This window comes from Delphinus delphis, chromosome 14 (assembly GCF_949987515.2).
Source record: "Delphinus delphis chromosome 14, mDelDel1.2, whole genome shotgun sequence".
Classification (NCBI taxonomy): Eukaryota; Metazoa; Chordata; class Mammalia; order Artiodactyla; family Delphinidae; genus Delphinus; species Delphinus delphis.
The window spans coordinates 56,718,488-56,738,691 of NC_082696.1; the positions used below are offsets into that span (position 1 = coordinate 56,718,488).

General features: G+C 33.5%; 1 protein-coding gene across 4 annotated transcripts in view; it reads left to right on the top strand.

The window, feature by feature from the left end:
• ASCC3 (activating signal cointegrator 1 complex subunit 3) overlaps window positions 1-20,204 on the top strand; it is a 334,404-nt gene that overhangs the window by 28,591 nt on the left and 285,609 nt on the right. For 2 of the 4 annotated variants that reach the window (XM_060030178.1, XM_060030179.1), the window contains exons 3-4: window positions 1,522-1,672; window positions 11,927-12,486. In XM_060030178.1, coding sequence (XP_059886161.1) covers window positions 1,522-1,672; window positions 11,927-12,486 — 711 coding nt within the window. Of the gene's footprint in view, window positions 1-1,521; window positions 1,673-6,277; window positions 7,732-8,281; window positions 8,467-11,926; window positions 12,487-20,204 lie in introns of those variants that run through there. The other 2 variants (XM_060030181.1, XM_060030180.2) reach the window with 2 other exon arrangements.

The following is a 20,204-nucleotide window of genomic DNA, read 5'->3' on the forward strand; positions in this document are numbered from 1 at the left end:
AGCTGCTACACGGCATGTGGGATCCTCCCGGACTGGGGCACAAACCCGCGTCCCCTGCATCGGCAGGCGGCCTCTCAACCCCTGCGCCACCAGGGAAGCCCTACAAGTTATTTTATATAAGAGACGCAGCAGAAGATTTTAAAATTTGAAAGTTATAAGGACGACATGCTCATCCCATGTCATTTAATTTGTCTTTGTAGGCTTTTAAACACATTTTCCCCCTCTGGGGGAAGAAAGTGGCAGATATAATGAGCCTCATTTTAATGTAATTTTTTATCTTGGGAAATATCCAACATATACAAAAGAGAGAGAAAAGTAACGTGAAGCTTTGTGTACCTATGACCCATTATAACAACTTAATTCAACTTAGGGCCAGTCTTATTTCATCTCTACATTTGCCTGTTTTCCTCCCCTTAAACCCAGATTAATTAGCTCCATTTCAGTTTAGAAAACTGAGGCAGGGAAGTAATAGTGAATTATGAAAGTAATAGGAATAGTGTCAATAGAACCAAGAGGAAAATTACAGTTTTCTGTCAGACCTGCTACTTTTCATTTGGTCACAAGACATCATGAAGTTTAATCCATGGATCAAGTCCAATGATATGAAGTAAAATTTTTATTGCTTTCTGTGTCAGTTCTTGAGAATGGAAAGATTTATAGTCTCAAGGAAAGTGTGTGTATAGATAAGAATCTCCTGGATGCCTAACTTGTTCTAGGATCAGACTTAGGAAAGCAATACTGATTTGAATATATTGAACCTGTCATAGGAGTCTTATTTTCTTTAAATGCCTTTCATCAAAAAGCATCACATAAAGTTCTTATATACAGTATGGTTTAAGCTATGTTAAAAATGAGCAGGAGGGGCCTTCCCTGGTGGCACAGTGGTTGAGAATCTGCCTGCCAGTGCAGGGGACACGGGTTCGAGGCCTGGTCTGGGAAGATCCCACGTGCCACGGAGCAACTGGGCCCGTGAGCCACAACTGCTGAGCCTGCGCATCTGGAGCCTGTGCTCTGCAACAAGAGAGGCTACGATAGTGAGAGGCCCATGCACCGCAATGAAGAATGGCCCCCACTTGTCGTAACTAGAGAAAGCCCTCGCACAGAAACGAAGACCCAACACAGCCAAAAACAAACAAACAAATAAATTAAAAAAATAAATTAAAAAAAAAGCGAGCAGGAAAATGGAAAAGAGGTATGTGGGGTGTTACCGATTGTTATCTGGATGTTGGACATTTTGCTTTTTACTTTGCCGTATGAAAATTATTTCATAATGAGTATTCATTGTGATTAAACTGTAAAAAAAGAAGCTTTTTTAAAACATCTTTAAACAAATGAGATTCTTTTAAATCACAGTTAAATAAAGCTCCTTCTGGGAGCTGTAAATTTGGATGTGAGTAGATACAATTTTGAATTCTTGTGGGTAGTGCCAAGTTGTATAATGTAATGCAAAATATATGTAATAAATGATAGAATTGAGAAAATCTTTAATCAGTATGTTCTGTATTATTCTGTCTGTTTCAGTTGAAGCGGTCTAAACTTCATGAACAAACTGTAGGTTTGGACCTGACATGGATGAAGATTGTAAAATTTTTGAATGAAAAGCTGGAGAAGAGTGAAATGCAAAGTGTAAATGAAGACTTAAAAGATATATTGCAGGCTGCAAAACAAATAGGTATAGTTTTGTTATTTTTTTTAATCCACTAAAGTTCAAAAATAGATGCCTTTTAAACTGTATACTATAGAGTGAAAGGTTAAAATTTCCAGGGAAGTATTCATAATTATGAGACAGCCTTATCTATCAAGGAGCTTAGGATTCAGGGAGGCAAAAGTAGTAATTATAATACAGTCAACTTGAGGGATTTATAGGAATTTAGAGTTTTAAACCACTGTCTTTATTGAAATAAGGATTAGGGTAAATTAAAAATTTTCTGTAGTTGGAAGGAACCTTAAGATGCCCACCTAACACACAGTGAGGGCCAGTACTGAAGCTGAACTTTTCTTCAATTCCTGTTGCACACTAATATTTACATCATTTGATTACATTTGAAGGAAATTGTAGTTAGAGATTGTAACACTGCGCTTAACACAAGTTAGTTTCCCAAAATTGAAGACAGAGTAAAACAAATCATGTGACTCTTTGGTAAAACATCTGAGTTTGTTCATGGAAATTCATTGTCCCGTTCCAGACTCCGATAATTAAAAAGCATAGTTAACACTACTGTAGTTCTAACTTCAAATTCAGGTTTCTACCTATAAAAAGTTCAGACTGATAACTTTGGCTCTGTATGATCTGGCCTTCACCTTTCTCTCTGACCTTGAGCCATCCTTGCTTTCACTAACTGTGCTTCAGACACATGGCCTTTTCTTACTTCTGCAAACTCACCAGGTTGGTGCCTATTTGGGGATCGTTGTACATGCTGTTTCCTGTGCTGAGAATGTTCTTCTGTCCTAATCTTAGAGTGTGTAGATCCTTTCTTGTTATTCTGAGCTCACCTGAAAATTATTTCCTTAATGAGGCCTTCGCTGATCATCTAATCTTAAGCGGTTACCTAGTCATTCTTTATCTTGTAACCCTCGGTAACATTTTCTCCATAACATTTATTATCTGATATTTTGCTTGTTTGTTTATTGCCTGTGTTTTGCTACTAGGATGTAAGTTTCATGAGAATAGGATTTTATTTTTCTTGTTCAACAAACTCCATCCCCAGTGCTTAGAATAGTGCTTGGTATATTTTAGGGTCTTAATAAAATTTCACTTGATAAATAAATGAAAAAGTTTTCTCAGGTGATTTCTTAGTAGAACGAAAATTTAGATCCTAACTTCACCATATGCTGGTTGGCAGTTTTCTTCCCTTCACCAACTTTGTAAGGTGTTTCTATTATATCTTGTATACTTGAAGACTTTTTATTTATGATCATCAAATCTTAGAATTTATTATTCAAATATTTTGACTCTGATGTATTATTTAATTATCATTGGTTTGTAGTATAGTATAATATTGAGTTTAATGCCCCCATAATTTAAGTTGTGAAAGTACAAAATGAATGTCATGTATGTTTTTGCAGTTAGATGATCTTTTGAAGTTCAAGGGCCTTGGTGAGAATTGAGATTACTTACTAAGCCTAGGGAAAATAGAGCGCACTGATGTGATTTGTGACAGCATTTGACATAGACTTTATGTTTTAAGAATACTGAGGCAGTTAGGTTCATTAGAAAATAGTAGCAAAAATGCAAAGTCTCCAATCTACCTAGATTACCTTGAGTAGGATCGTAACACTTCTGGGCTTCACTGTCTTCATTTCTAAGATGTTAGAATTATTTGTTGGGGGGTGGTCTGACTTAAGCAGTTTTCAAAAACTGTAATATCCTTCCTTTAATTTTATTATGAAAATACCTCAGAATATTTAGCAAAAATAGTATAAAATATTGAGCTTATTCAGTACCATGACTAAATATTTCTTTATTAAATGATGTGGAAATTAAGGTTATTAAAAAATAAGTTATTCTTTAGACTACTTCCCCCAAATATCTCTGAAAAGTCAAAACTTATTGTTTTAAATAGCCGATCATTAAACATAATTCTAGGAGTTTTGCCTGTTAGCAAAGCATCTGAGTCATACTCAGGAACTAATCTATTGACTGACGTGTTTAAGGAATTGATTATTTTGAGATGTAATGTCTCAAAAGAATATTTTCATGACAGATAAAATCTTAGGGTTGTATTTAGGAAAATGCTCTATTATATCTGCTTTTTAATGGTGTGTTTAAGTTGAAAAACTATTAGTGAAACTAGTAGTTGACTAGTAGTCATCCACTCTGTCTGAATGAAAATACTGCTGATACTGGAAGTGTAATTAAAACTAGCAGCACTGAAATGATTAGTCTTATGGAAAAAATGTCTTTGTGTTTCCTCTTATATCATTCTTTTAGCACAGGTAATTTTGGTGTAATTGTGTTAAAAACGTGGAGCAAGAGAATAAAGTAAAAAGAACAATCACTTATATTTCAGTTGAGCATAGTAGTATGAGGTACATGTGTATTGACCAGTCAGAGTAATAGGTATTTTAAGCTGGAGGGGACATCAGGGAACATTTTGTCCAATCCCTTCATGTTGTATGTGAAGAAACAGGGTCCTTGAAGGTTAAGTGAACCCCATGGTTGATTTGTGGCACAGGCAGGCCTAGACCAAAATTCTGAAATGGAAACATGATGGAAATCCTAAATTCTTTCCTTTCCTTGTAGTTAGAGATCATGTTCTGTCCAAGTCTACTTTTCAGCTATTCTCCGATTGACTCCCTTTGCATATTTGCCCTAGTTTAGGCTTTTACTATAGCATGTCTGAACTACTGCAGTAACCTATCGCCTCACCCATCCTTTCTTATTCAACTTCTTCACAGTCACTAGACTTATCTTTTTTTTTTTTTAGACTGATTGTTATAAGAAGCAAAGCTCATTTTTATTCCCAGCTTGCTCTTTAGACCAAATTCCTTAGAATGGGAAAGGAAAAGTTCCTTTATGAATTGAAATAATTTACCTTTTCATCTCCTTGCCATTCTGTCACATGCAGCCTTTGTTCCTAACATATATAATGTTTACTATCTTACTTTACTAAGCAGTCTCTCTGTCATTATGTGTTAGCATAACTTTCCCCATTGTGATTATCTGGTAAAATGCTTCTCATCTCTGAAGAAATGGCTTAGGCTTCATCCATGTCCTTTGTTATTCCTTTCCAGTGTTAATAGACAGTGTTCCATTAAAATGGCATCTATTCTATATTTTTTAGAGTACTTTCTCATTATTTGATATTTACCTCTGTCCTCTCCCTCATGGACTGTGAATGCCTTGATGATACAGGGATTCTAGGAATCACAGTGCCTTTGTACTCCAGTGCCTAATGTGGTGCAAGGGATACACAGATGTTCAATAAGTAAATGAAGTATTGAGAATCCAACTAAAAGTCAACCATGGTCTCTACTACCTCTGATGCTGACAATGTCTTACAAGTGGTAGCTTTTTAAAAATTTTTCTTATTTTAAAGTACTTATTTTTCTCTCAGGTTTATATTTGATATATTCTTATACCTTTTTACAATTTCATTCTCCCCACAAAGAGTATTTTAATAATAAAACTTAGCTTGAGGGAGAAAATACTATAAATTATTTAAAAATAGTATTCTTGGCACTTAATCTTAGTTTATTTAATTACTCATTGTAGATATAGCTATCTCCTCCATGGATTTTGAAGGATAAGCATAGTCATATTAACCTATATTCTGCTCGTAATGAAACTTTGTCAATATATTTTATGTGCTCTAAGTGAAAACATTTTTGAAAATAAGAGGTCAAGATTGAGAATGACAGTAAAATGCATTATGTTTTAGGCATGTATTTCTGTTATTTAGAGTTTTAAATGATCATTTCAGGAGGCTAAGATTTACACAGAGTACGTAGAAAGTAGGATGGGGGTCAAGAATGGTGGAAAGATCAGTAGAAAGACCCAGCAGTTCCCTAATCAGCTTTGTAAGTGAATCTCTCTCCTAAGGCCAAACAGAATGATGTAATAATTTTACTCTGAATCCTCAGTACAGATCAGAACTGAACTAGTTGTTGTTTTTTTTTTTCAGTGTTCAAGTTATTTTGCCATACACAGACACATTTGTTTTGCCTTCTTTAATTTATAACCCCTGCTTTATTTGGATTTTGGTGTTTTTATACATTTTACTTTTAATAACTTTATCTTTGAGAAAAGCATGAACCAAAAGGTAGGACAGGAGTAACTTACAAAGTGTGATTTAGAGAATTTGGGAATTCATTATGTTTTTTGAGTTGTCAAGGAAATAAGATTTTACTATAAAAAAGTGAGGAATCAAAACTGAGAGTGGAAAGCAGTTTATAAAGTAATGACTGGAAAAAGGAAGTATAAGAAGGTATTAGAAGAATCTGGCAATTCTGTCTATGGAAGCAAGCGTAGGCATTTAGAATAATAAAGGCCTGTTGTGTATGGGATATGGCAGGAGGTTTTGCAGAAGTATTTGTGAAAATAGCTATCTTGAAAATTGTGGATTCCAAAAAAGTTGACTTCTACTTCTCATAGATTGGCAGACAAGGTAATTTGGAACAACTCTCTGCTGAGAATAACTAGAAAAGCTATAAAACATAAAATTTGTTTGACTGCATCAACATACTACCAAAGCAGTGAAGAATTATGGGGCCAAAATCTAGAAGCAGGAATAAACCCCAAAAGCATGACCCTGGTTTGAGCCACTTTTTCCTAAAGGTGACTGTCCATTCTGGAAGAGGAGGCCAGATGGAGAAGAAGAAGATGAGACAATGAGCAAAGCTTTTGACAGATTCAAAGGACCAAGATGACAAAAATGACTAAAATGGACAAAAGAGGAAATAGAAAATCTGAATATATGACTATTATAGAAATTGAATTTGTAATTAAAAACCTTCAGACAAAGAAATCTATGTGCCTTTTTGGCTTTACTGGGCAAGGTCATTCAACGTCATTTAAAAAGGAGGGTATTGTTGATTAAGGGAGGTTACAGGCATATAATAATCAAATGTAGTATACTATCCTTGATTTAATCCTGAACCGGAAAAGAAGTATAAAGATATATTTGGGGCCATTGTAGAAATGTGAATATGTGTTGGGTATCATTAGGTAATATTAGGTAAGATCTTAGGTGAGATAGGTGGTGTGGCTATGTAAGATATCCTAAATCTCAGTGTCATGAAGACTGCAATATACTGTCAAATGGATCAGTTAAAGAAATACATGTGAGAGAGAGGGCACAAGTGCATGTGAGTGCACAAAATGTTAATTATTAAATGGGAAAAATAGTGTGATTTCATGTAAAGCAATAAAGGTTTAAAAGCCAATGATTATTTAGTAGATGAAGAAAAAGCATTTTATGAATATCTAAAATCCAATTGTGATTAAAAAAAATACTTAGCTAACTAGGAATGGAAAAGGAACTTCCTTAATTTGCTAAAGGGTATCTATAAAAAACCCTAGATCAAATGTTATATTTAATGTTACAGCGTTGAAAAATATTCTCTTTTGATATGGTGAATTAGAGAAGAATGCTATCATCACTTCTGTTTCTCACTGTACTTGCTAATGTAATAAAGCAAGAAAAAGAAAGAAAGAGTATAAAGATTGGAAAAAACTGCCATTAGTCAAATGACTGTATTGTTAGAAAATGAATTTAGCAAGGTCAGTATAAAAATCAATTTTACTTCTACTTACGAGCACCAATTTTTCAAAAATGCCATTTTCAAAAGTATTAAAAATCATCAGATACCTAGATGTAAATTTAACAAAAGGTGAGCAGGGTTTCCTCTTGGAAAACTAAAATATTATTGAGAGAAATTAAAGATGCCCTAAATAAATGGAGGGATATACAAAGGCTTGAAACACTCACTACTATAAAGATATCATTTTTACCCAAATTGATCTACAGGTTCAATGTGATCCCAGTCAAATCTCAGCAGGTTTGTGTTTGTGGGTATGTGTTTGAATGTAGAAATTTACAAGATAATCTGAAAGTTATGTGGAAATTCAAAGGTGAAGAACAGCCAAGTCAACCTTGAGAAACAAGGAGGGAGAGCTTACTCTCTGGATATTGACTTACTATAAAGATCAGTAATTTAGACAGTGAAGGATTGATCCAAGGATAGATGAATAAACCAGATGGAAGAGAGTCCAAAAACTGGCCCACAGATATTAAGGATACTTGATTTATCATGAAGGACTTCAAGTAGTGAGACATGGCTGAATGTCTCACTACTTGAAGTCCTTTTGGGGGAATAAACTTCAGTTATTTAACCTTTCTATATCTGTGTTTCTCTGTAAAATGAGGAGAATGATTGTAAGGTTCATGTGACAACTTTAGATAATATACTTGTTAGAAAAAAAGTACATTAACAGGCAGTGGACACAAATATGTAAGAGGGAAAAAATGATGAGAGTATGGGATAGTTATGTTTAAGTTGAATCATTTTTGTACTTTTTTATATGTAATGCTGTCTTAGGAAAGTTGCTGGTACAAGTATTTTACATACTTGTAAAATAAATCATCATAACTATCAGTTAGCTAATCTCTATTCAAATATAAAATGTTTATAGCCACTTGCCTGCCTTGCTTGTATTTTTAACAAATGGAATGAGTTTAAGTTAATGATGTTATGCAGGGTTATAATATATTGGTATTTACAGTTACAGATCAAGTGTCAGGGATAAAATGGACATTTAAAGTTTGGCCATAACATGGAAAAATAAATTTGTAAAATACTTTCTCCTACACATTGAAGAATTAATTGGTCAAGGAACTCTTTTGTTGACAACTTCTAAATTGAATATTTAGCAATTAAGGATGTAAACAGTTGATGGATATTTTTATTCATTTTTCAATTAAAATTTCCTACTCATCCTTTTTGAAGAATTCCTCAACTATAAAGGTAGGCAACTAAAAAGTTATAATTTACAACCTTTTAATTCTTAATATTATGTAATCAAAAGAAAAATACATAAGTAAATTGTGTATTGAGGATGATTTGATTGTCACTACTCAACTCTAATTTTACAAATTTGTTTTATGTTACAGTAATCAGTTACTAATTATATATTTACACTTTTACATTTCACATACATCTCATTTATTCTCAATATAACTGTAAAGCAGGCAGGGCAATGATAATTTATTATTAATAAAAAGTATTTTAGGGCTTCCCTGGTGGTGCGGTGGTTGGGAGTCCGCCTGCCAATGCAGGGGACACGGGTTCGTGCCCCGGTCCGGGAAGATCCCACATGCCACGGAGCGGCTGGGCCTGTGAGCCATGGCCGCTGAGCCTGCGCGTCCGGAGCCTGTGCTTCGCAACGGGAGAGGCCACAACAGTGAGAGGCCCGCGTACCACAAAAAAAAAAAAAAGTATTCTAGTGAACTTTTAAGCATATCTCTTTAAATGTATTGCAGTTGAAGTGCTAGGTGCATAGAGCCAGTTTTCTGGGCTAAAGCACCAGTGTTTTATGTATAGAAAATTAGATGTTCAAGTGGTAGGTAACTAGACTAGCTTCCTTAAAGGTTTGGAGATCTTAAGTTTCAAACTTTAGTCAATTGATTATTTAATGAATATTTTATTCTTTACTGAGACTTTATTTTGAGGACAAAACGAATTTCCTAAAATCCCTATTCCTCTCAGAAAGATTAGCACAGTCAGTGGTGTAATTGACCGAAGAGTTTCAGACTAATAATCATTTAATCTTAACAGTGGCAACAAATGCTGTTTGCTAATGCTTCTGAAAAACTGGAACTCCCAGACTCTCAAGTAGCGCGCTACAGAGATTCAGTTTTGAGAAACCCCTATGTGGTGTGGACACGTGTCCGTTCTTAGCAGCCCAACGCAGAGATGGGATGGAGTAGGTTGTGCAGAAAAATTAGTAGTTAGGCAAGGATATTCACCTGAATGAACCACCCTTACCGAACAAGGCTTAAGAGTTTAAAGTATTTTGTTATTTTTGAAATTTTGTAGATTACAGAAGGGCTCAAATTAAAAATTTGAAACCTTGAGAAAATTGGTTTTGATCTTTGTAGATGTTTTATGAATCTGCAGTTATTTTTTTTCTTCAGAAGTGAACTCATAACTTACATTTTTTTTCTCACTTAATGTATTGTGGAGGTTATTTTACGGCAAGATATATGGATCCACAGCATTATGTTTAATGAATGTAATATATGGCTGTAACATAATTTAACCGGTGACCTAATGATAGGTATTTAAGTTAATTCCACTTTTGGTAATAAATTGACTATTCTTAAATTTATTTATTTCCTACAGTGGTGATTGTTTATTTGTTTGTTTATTAAATGAGAATTAGAGATAAATCTACTTTCTAGAAGTGTAGTGTAGTAGAAAGAACTTTTTTTAGGAGTTAGAAGATTTCTTTGAATCTTGTTTAATAACTAAATAGCTATTTGATCTCTCCCAAATTTAATTCTGAGTCTCTATTTTAGCATCTAAAAGATGGAGATAATTTTGTTAGGAAGAATTGAGATAATTTAATGTAAAAGTTCTTAGTAAGTTGTTTAAGGAAAATTCCAAGTTGCAAAAATGATACTATCTTTACTAAAGAGTAACATTTACAATGTTAGATAAAGAATGAGTTTGTAATTGTGAATTCCGGTTTTGGTCAGACTTCGGTAGTCCCAAACTGTTGAATTATCTATAGAGTTATTACAATCCCTAAGTTATCCAAAACCTAAGTTCTCCAAACCTCATATGTAGACTGAATAAGTAAAATATACACAAATCCTATTCAATTAATTAATTCAAAAGCATTAGTTAATTTCTAGAAGATTTTTGTCATGTATTCTCCTAAATACTAAAAGAATAATTATATGTCAGATGGTGTTTTATAAATTCTTTATAATTGTAAAAGTAGACTTCATACTTAAAGAATTAAATAACGACATACATTGTAAAATTGCTTATCTTCACTTACATAAACTGTTAGTCTTCTACACACATTTGTAAACATCAAATGAAAAAAAACAATAAAAAGTTACTCAGGCAATGTGGTATAATGTAGGAACACTAGTTTGGTGTCATTGAGGCCTGGGTTCACTTCAATTCAACAGTTTAAATCTCTGCTGAGACACCTATTTTTGGCTAGGTAACAGTGAGGGAATACAGGAAGGTACACAGTATTATCCTGACTTTGAAAGAGGCAATTGAGCTGGATTCTGAAACATGGGTAGTATTTGAATAATCAGAGGCCTTGGGGAAGATTAAAATAAAGGCATAGGAAATAGGCATAGAATAGAACAGGACCTGAGTTTTGGATGTTAAGAAATTCTTGTTGGCTGGAGCAGGAAATGTATAATAGCCAGTAAAGCTGGAAAAAAAGAATGGGGTCAGTTCCTGGCATGACTTGAAAACAAAGTATAGGAGTTTGGGTTGAATTTCTGAACTATATCGTAAGCTGCTCAAGATTTGTGATTAATGTGATTGGAGCCATGGTTTCAGGAAGATGATGGTGTTAATTATATTATTGCTAACTTTACCAATATTACTTTAGGTTAAGTCCCATTGACTTTTGGGACCTTTTCAAGATTGAATTTCCTTTTTTCTGCTCTTAGAATATTCTTTGAATTCTATGACACATATACAGGTTCTTCTTTTATTTGAGGGAATCAGATATGAGATATTAATGCCTTAAAGAAATTAGGGGCTGCTCCTTTTTACTTCCTCTTACTTTAGTAAGAATTTACTTCTGGCCTCTTCTCAAGAGCAGAATTTAAAAGAAAATGTGTAATATGGCTGACTTTATTTTAAAAGATTCTTTTTATGTTTATCCTTGACCTTTCTACCCTTGTAGAAAAGGTATTAACTGTTTTTAAAACTTTATTTTTTATTGACGTGTAGTTGATTTATGTATTAAATATTTTTGAATGAAAACTATGTAAATTTATTTCTTGCCATCTCAAGTGTATAGTACGTGGAAAGGAGGTTAGGGATTTGTGAGGCTTCCTTCTAGCTCCAAAAGTCTATAATTCAGACTTTTTTTGCACCTTACTTATTTAACTAGCTCATCAAATCAGTTTTTAAAATTTGGTTTTAAATAAGATTTAGCTAATGCTTCAAATTGTTTTTAGAAAGAGGTCAGGGGTTGTTGTAGGTAATTACTTTGCTATAACACTGATAATGGGTTATTTACCTAATACAATTCTTTGGGAATTTGGGAATGGACTTAAAGGGATTTACCTGTTCCTGAATTGGCTATCTTTATCCATCTATAGCAAAATGTCAGTGTGTTTTCACTGTTGGATTTACTCAGAGGAAGATTTGTAGTAGTTTCTTTGAAAATGGAAACTTCAGCCATGATCCATTTGAGCTAATGCTGTTTCTTTTGTCTGAATAGTTGGAACGGATAATGGGAAGGAAGCAATTGAAAGTGCGGCTGCATTTCTCTTCAAGACATTTCACTTGAAGGACTCTGTTGGTCACAAGGAGACAAAGGCTATCAAACAGATGTTTGGTCCCTTTCCCTCATCATCTGCCACTGCAGCTTGTAATGCTACTAATCGAATTACTTCTCGTTTTTGTAAAGACAGTCTTACTGCTCTCGTCCAGATGACAACAGATGAATATGGTGATAGAGTTTTATTTGGTAAAAATTTAGCATTTTCCTTTGACATGCATGATTTGGACCACTTTGACGAGCTGCCAATAAATGGTGAATCCCAGAAAACTATAAGTTTGGATTACAAGAAGTTTCTGACTGACCATTTTCAGGAGCATTCCGCCCCGGACCTCAAGCCTGTGGAAAAAGCAAACGACTCCTTTTTGTGGTGTGAAGTTGAGAAGTACTTAAATGCAACTTTAAATGAAATGGCCGAAGCAACAAGAATAGAAGATCTTTGCTGTACTTTATACGATATGCTTGCTTCTGTTAAAAGTGGTGATGAACTTCAGGATGAGGTATAGTTGAAGTAATTGCAGTTTTATCTTAATGTGAATTATCTTAATGAAATAGCCTTTTAAAATATGGGTGGCTGGCAAAGAAAGTATTTCTTTAATATTGTGCTACAGTGGTCAAATATGTAGCCAAATGGTTTTACATAGTAGACATGTGTATCTTTCCACTACGTAGTTGTAGGAGGACTGTGGGTGTAATGAATAGTAGAAGAGTCTAGGGCAGTAGTTTGGGTGTCCACAAGTCCTGGTTGCTGGGACAGTTCTGGTTAAACCTGTTGTTACATTGTAATAATTAGTAGTGTCTCTTCTTCAAAAAGTATATAGGTTTGAATGATAAATTATATGGTTAATCTAGTACATTTGTACAGCATTTACAGTTTACATTACATTAGCAGTTTACATTTGTACAGCATTATATATTTCTATGAGTTCTTTGATGAAAATATAATAAACTTCAAAACATTAGAAATTTTATCTATATACTGAATGACTTACTGATTTAGAAAAATATTTTTGACTAGTTTCTATGATTGAAAGAGTAAGCTTTGAAAAACAGACTGATCTAGAAGTAATTGGACTGGTTTATACTACTTGTTCAATAAAGAATTGTGTCTTTATAAGTTTTTTATATCACACAAAGGAAACATCATTTTAATTCCTTTCTATGCCACCATTTGCTTATGTTATTCAAAATGATGAATTACTCTTACCGTCACATGAAAAGTTCAGTTTTGCTCTCAGTTACTGGCATTATATTCATTATCTGATATAAATTTAAAATAATGTCAGCCCAGTTTTAATACTGGATGAGTAACATATTTGATGAAGTATTAAGAGAGGTGGCATATTGTAGAAAGGGCAGAGACTGAAATCAAAAGTCTTTCCTTTCCCACATTTTGGTAGTGAGAGTTCAGGTAATTGAATCCCCTAGAGGCTTTTTTTGCTGGGTTCTCTCAGGATAAAAAGAATGTGTAGATTATAGAATTGGTATAAGCCTTAAATGAGATACCATGTGTGAGATGATAAGTAGCATTTAATAAATACTCGTTACGTGGTAGCTGTGATTATTTTTGTTATTGTTGTTATTATTGAAATTAAGAATTTGAAAATCACATGGAGTATCAGGAATGTAGAAAAAAATCTAGGTTTCCCCCACCCCCAGAGGAGAATTAATTTAGGGAATTATCTGTTTCCATATATCAGAGTTTTATTAGAGTGTATACCTGATAGATCAGTAAATAAATTTTTATCTATGTCTTGTTATATATAGATGTTTCAAGTAATTAATAAAATGATGCTTGGAGGGTGGGTCTTAATTCAGAGAATTATTATTTTTACCGCTATTTTTTTTTTTTCTGTTTTGCTTTTTTAAGTTTCACTATTCTAAAGAAAATCTTTTGAATTGAGTTTTTGAAGTGAGTTCTGATTTTAAGTCTTTGATAAAATAGAAAAGGTGTTAATAGGAAAATACTTGGGAATATTGGAGATGGCATATACATATCTCTTGGTATTATTTCAATATTAAATGCTATTTGCAGTTATTAATATTGATGTAAGTATTGATAGAGTTCTGTAACAAGTTCTTTGGAAAAGTGAATTTTGAGTTATTGATATTATCATAGTTCGTGGTTGTACAGCTGGGGTTCATTCTTTATAGCATTTCTTTTTTTTTTTGCGGTACGTGGGCCTCTCACTGTCGTGGCCTCTCCCGTTGCGGAGCACAGGCTCCGGACGTGCAGGCTCAGCCACCATGGCTCATGGGCCCAGCCGCTCCGCGGCATGTGGGATCTTCCCAGACTGGGGCACGAACCCCTGTCCCCAGCATTGGCAGGCGGACTCTCAACCACTGTGCCACCAGGGAAGCCCGTCTTTACAGCATTTCTAATTTTACATTTGCTATTAGCATTATTTCTTGACTCTATGCGGATGGTGTTATTGACCCATGTGAGTTCAGTCCTGAAACTAGCCCTGTTCCAGATATGTGCCCGATCCTAAACTTGGTTAGAATGTCTTCTGAGGGAAGACTCTTTTTTTTAGTACTTATTTGCATTATAGGTGATTCCAGCATCCTTTGAAATTTTGATATAGAGTAATTAGCATGGTTTAATACAGTAGTTCCCAAACTTTGTTCTCAAAACTCCTTTACGCTCTTAAAAATTACAGAGGATCTCATAGAGTTTTCCTTATGTTGTTTATCAATATGTTCTATTGATATTTATTGTATTAAAAATTAAAACAAAAATTTTAATATATTATTAAATATTGTATTTATTAAAATAATACTAAATCTATTAATTAATATAAGTAACTAAATCTATTACATTGATACTAATAACACTAAATCTGTTACATTAATATAAGTAGCATTTTTATGAAAAGTAACTTCTCTGAAATAAAAAATAGTATGAAGAATGGCATTGTATGACATTTTTTCAAATCAATTAAATGTCTAGCTTAATATAAGACAGCTAGATTCCCATATGTGCTTCTGCATGCAGTCTGTTCTGATATTACACATTGTGTAGCCTCTGGAAACCTCCACTCACTTTATACTCGTGGGAGGATGAGATGAATGAGGCAAAGACTATTTTAGTGTTATTGTGAAAATAGTTTTGGCTTCATGGACCTCCTGAAAGGATCCTGGAGATTCTAGACCAGACTTTGAGGATCACTGATTTAATGTATATACTACAATTTGGTAAGGAGGCTGTCGTGATGTTTTTGGTACCCAGAGTAGGAAATCTAATATTACCATGCTGAATGATTAACATTAATGTTTCATGAAAAGGTTTTATATCTATTAGGTATTGTACATTCTTTTTGGTAGTCTTAGCCCTGCTAGAATATAAGGACACCAACATTAACCAGGTTGACATTAAAATAATGTCTCTTCAACTGTGAGGACAAAATATGTGCTGCTTTTTCTGTCGTCTTTCCACCACATAATCAGAAGAGCCCTTCCCCTGCCCAGAGTCTGAATAGAGAGCTACCATTGGGTAAAATTATACTTAGAGAATATTTAGAATCATTGAGTTCCCCCACGCAATGTATTATTTGTGTGTCTAGCATTCTATCCAAGTGGTGCCCATATAATAAGGGCTACTTACTCTAATGAAGAGTTTCTTTTTTTCAAAAGGCATCTTATCCCTTGCTTGAGTAGTCCTCATGTAACTTACTTGTTTTGCTGACTGATAACTGCTCCTGTTACGTCTGCCATTTAGTCTTGTGTCTGTACAGGGGCAGTGAAGTTGTAGATGTCTACTCTTTTATATGACTGTGTTTTAGACATGTGATGGCAGTTAAATTTTTCCCTTCCTTAGCCTTTTTTTCTAAGTGTAAAACTCCTTCAGTTTTCCTCTACATTAACATTAATCCATTATATCAACACAATCTGTGTACAGTTGTTCAGTTCTCCATAGATCTAACAGTATTGACCTGTAGAATGCTTTCATCATCTCATTTCAAAGATACCAAACTTTCAGTTGCTTATCCAATCTAAGAACAACTAACCTAATAATCTCATAGGAAAAAGAATTAAGGCTATTTTGCCATGATTTTACTTGTGAATTCTGTTCTTCTGTTACATTTCCATGTGTTGATATTTAAGTTATAATAATTTTCACAACCCATCATTTTTATCATTTCTTTTTTAAATTGGGGAATTTTGCCTTCATCTGGAACTTCTGTTTTCCTTTGTTATTTCTCAGAGATATTAATGACTCTGTAAGCAGTTCTTGAACCTTGGGGTATGATTCATCAAGGTCTGAACACCTGAACTTATTTATTTGAAGAAGTTAGGTAATTCCTTACTACTTTCTCCATAAGGTAGAACTCAATATTTCTCCATGGGTAGCATTCAATATTTTTGGTATTTGTTCTGCTCTTTCCTGTCTTAAGCTAATATTCTCTGTAGAAGATGCATACCAAGTGAGAATGGACTTGCTTCTCCCATCTTCCTCAGGGAAGAACATATGTCCTGGTTTTATTTCCTTGCTTCAAGCTTGGTAAAAGAACTCTGTCATTTCTCTCGTTTTTACGTGCCTAGATATTTTTAGAGCTTTAACCATGTAGACACTACTATAATAGGTTTTAAAAACATATACGTAATTATGATAGTTTTTATTGTGATTTTGCTACCATATTGTCTCTCATGTCCCTCTAATATTTTTCAGTTTATAGTTCCTGCGTAGCCATAGTGTTTTATTAAAATTCAATTTTTTTTCTCTTATTTTTTTCAGGATTGTGGTGGAAATTCTACTCTTTTATGCCATTTCATTTTTTAATGCCAACTGTTCTTTACACAACTTTATTTTTCTCATTTAAAACAAAGTATCATTGTAGAAAATTTAGAACATAAAATGTAGGAACGAAATCATCTGTAAGATTCTCACTACTATCTAGCGATGGCCGCTGCAAATATTTTGGAGTATATATTTTTAAAAGTATGAATACTTAAGAAAATGGGTCCTATAGTATATGTAATGCTTTTTTGTTACTTAACACTTCTATGCATGTTTTTATGACAATAAAACATGCAATATATTATCTATTGTATTTTTTTTAGTTGAAGTATAGTTGATTTACAATGTGATTAGTTTCAGATATGTAACATGGTGATTTGATTAATAAATTTTAATGGCTGCATAGTATACATTTATCCTCATATCCTAGTTTATTAAATTAATACTCTGCTATTGAAGATTTAAGTTAAATCTAGCCTTTCCCTATTATAAATAACATTGCAATAAAAACTTTTATGCTAAATATTTGCTAATACATATTTTTCCCTTGAATATATTACTAGTACTGAAAATTTTGCATGCAAAAGTACTGACGAAATTCTTTCCAGAAAGAATCTACCAGTGTACATTTCTGCCTATAGTGTATAAGAGTATCCTTGTACTTACGTTCTTGCCAACCCTGTTTATTAGGGAGATAATTATATCTCACTGTTTTAATTACACTTCTTATTACTACTGAGGTTAAAGATTTTTTCCCCATATATTTATAGGCCACTTACTGCTTTCTAGTGAGAATTGCCAATTTTTCATTTGATGAAGTTCAATTACTCTTTATATGAGAATTTATAATGAGATTTAAAAAAATTTTGTGATGTTTTGAGTGTACAAATAGGCAAGTCTATTCATCTTTTCATTTAGGAATCTTTTTTTGGTATTATGCTTAGAAAGGCGATTCCAAAGACATGATTGAACCTCCCATCTCTTTTGAACTTTTTTCTTTTTAGTCTCACTGGTTTTAGTCAGAATGTTACTTGGATCAGATGTATCTTTGTATTTAATTTGTAGGTGCGTATCTGAATATGTCCATATTGCATACTCTAAAGTGATCTAGCCATTTTCTCCCAAGGTTCTTATTACTTCCACATTGTCTGCCATTTTAGGTTATTCATTCCTACTTTTACTTTTTAAGGGATGAAATTTTCATGAGGAAAGTTCATGTTCTACTTTTAGCTGAATGTAAAATTTAGGAAAGGTCAAGATGGTTGAAGTGTTACCTGCTATAACAGGTCTCTTAAGTTTTATGGTCTATATTGGGAAAGCACTGGCTGTATTTTTTTATTTATCTTGGTTGAATGTTGCTTTTACCTCCTTCTTTGTGGCTCAAATTGTTAGAATAACGGGCTGAATATGACGATAAAATAGATAAATATAAGTTCATATACTTGTAACCAGGAACACTGTTAATTATAGGTAGATCTAGTTCAGCAGCTTTCTCTAGTTGCGGCGAGTGGGGACTACTCTTCGTTGCAGTGTGCAGGCTTCTCATTGCGGTGGCTTCTCTTGTTGCAGAGCAGGGCTCTAGGTGCATGGGCTTCAGTAGTTGTGGCATGTGGGCTCAGTAGTTGCAGCTTGTGGCCTCTAGAGAGCAGGCTCAACAGTTGTGGCACACGGGCTTAGTTGCTCTGTGGCATGTGGGACCTTCACGGACCAGGGCTCGAACCCATGTCCCCTCCATTGGCAGGCGGTTTCTTAACCTGCGCCACCTGGGAAGTCCCAAAAAGGTATTATTAATATGTTAACTTAAACTCACAATGCGGACTTAAAAATACTTGCTTGTTTCCAATTTGTAGTAATAACAGATTCCAAACTATTTTGCTCATAGTTGGAATGGTTGTTCGAGGAGTAAGACCTTTTACCAAATTTCGTACATTTAGTCTTATTCTTCTCTGTTTGGCACTGTTCATTCACTTGTTTATTCATTCATTCTCAGTTGTGTGTCAAGTACTCTTAGGTTTGGGGAGACAAAAAGGAAAGGTAACAAAGTTCAATCAACTCACTCCCATTATCTTGCTTTCTGAAGTCTCCTCCTCTTGGAATTTTCATACATATATTTAAAAGGAGAATGGGCATGAAAATTATGTTTGATATAATGAATGTTATGACTAATTTGGAAGAGCATATGGATTTTATAACTTGAGCAATATCTGTAATGTTTCGATATGGGAAAGAAATAAATACATTTTATTAGCAGAATAAAGAATAAATTTCTGTGTTTGAGATGAGTAAAAAACGTTCTGGATAATGTTTATTCAGTTGAAAAACATAGATAAGTATGACTTAGATTTAGAAATTGCTGTAAGCATTTTAAAAATATTTAAAATTTAATACATTATTTATCCAGCTTTATATGTACATGTGCACATATGCACATACATACATATGATGGCTCTAAATTTCTATTCAGTAAGGCAACTAAAAATCAGCATATTTTGTTTTTAAGAATCAAGGAAGCTATCAATTTGCCACGTGCATGAAAATGTAAAGTAAGCTTTTAAATATACAATGGTACCTAGCTTTAACCTTACTTACTATACATCTAATTAATTATAGTATGTGAGGAATAAATAGTATTTACATTCCAAGTAGTTTTAACTAAGTCGTGACCTTGGTTTTAGCTTTGTTAAGTTGTTGTGTTAGATTAAGTACCTGTAAATAATGAACATTAGTTATTCAGAAAATATAATTTATCTCATTCTCTGCAGTGCAACAACAATTTGCATAGCACATTTTTCTTGAGAGATAAATAAATGCTAAATAAATGCTGTCCTAATTTTCACAGTCATTTTCCTTTGTTGTTTAAGACTTTATTTTGGAATGTATGAATACTTAATAATTTTTTATGCCACAAACCAAACTAAGAATAATTTACAATGTTATAAATAACATACTCTGCTTTATGTAATTATTCTGATACTGAGTTCCATATGGACTGTTAATTCAAAACTTTTTTCAGAATTACTCAGTTAACATTTTCTTTTAACATACTTCATTATTCTTTGTTTTCAATACGCACATCATTTCATGTGCTAATCTAAAATTGCTTGTTATCTCAAAGGAAGACATTCCCTAAATTGAGTATAGTTTTTCTTTGAATACCATGTTTACTACAGTGTATAATGTATGCTGTTGATACAGTAGAGGTGTAGATACAACTCTAAGTTTTAAAATGCCTCCCTTTATAATTAAGAAAGGAAATACATGGATTTGCCTTAGTTTAATTTATGAGAATCAGAATGCCTCCTCTTTTTCTTGGGGCTTATTGGATAGTCACTGGTGCATCACATGGTTTTCCAATCCTTCTACTATTCTTAGAATCCCAGCCTGAGTAGAGAATTTGTAAATTACCCTGTTTTAATACTAATACCTAAGGTTATTCTGACTTCATAAAATAAACTTCTGGAGCTTTATTTATCTGTTTTT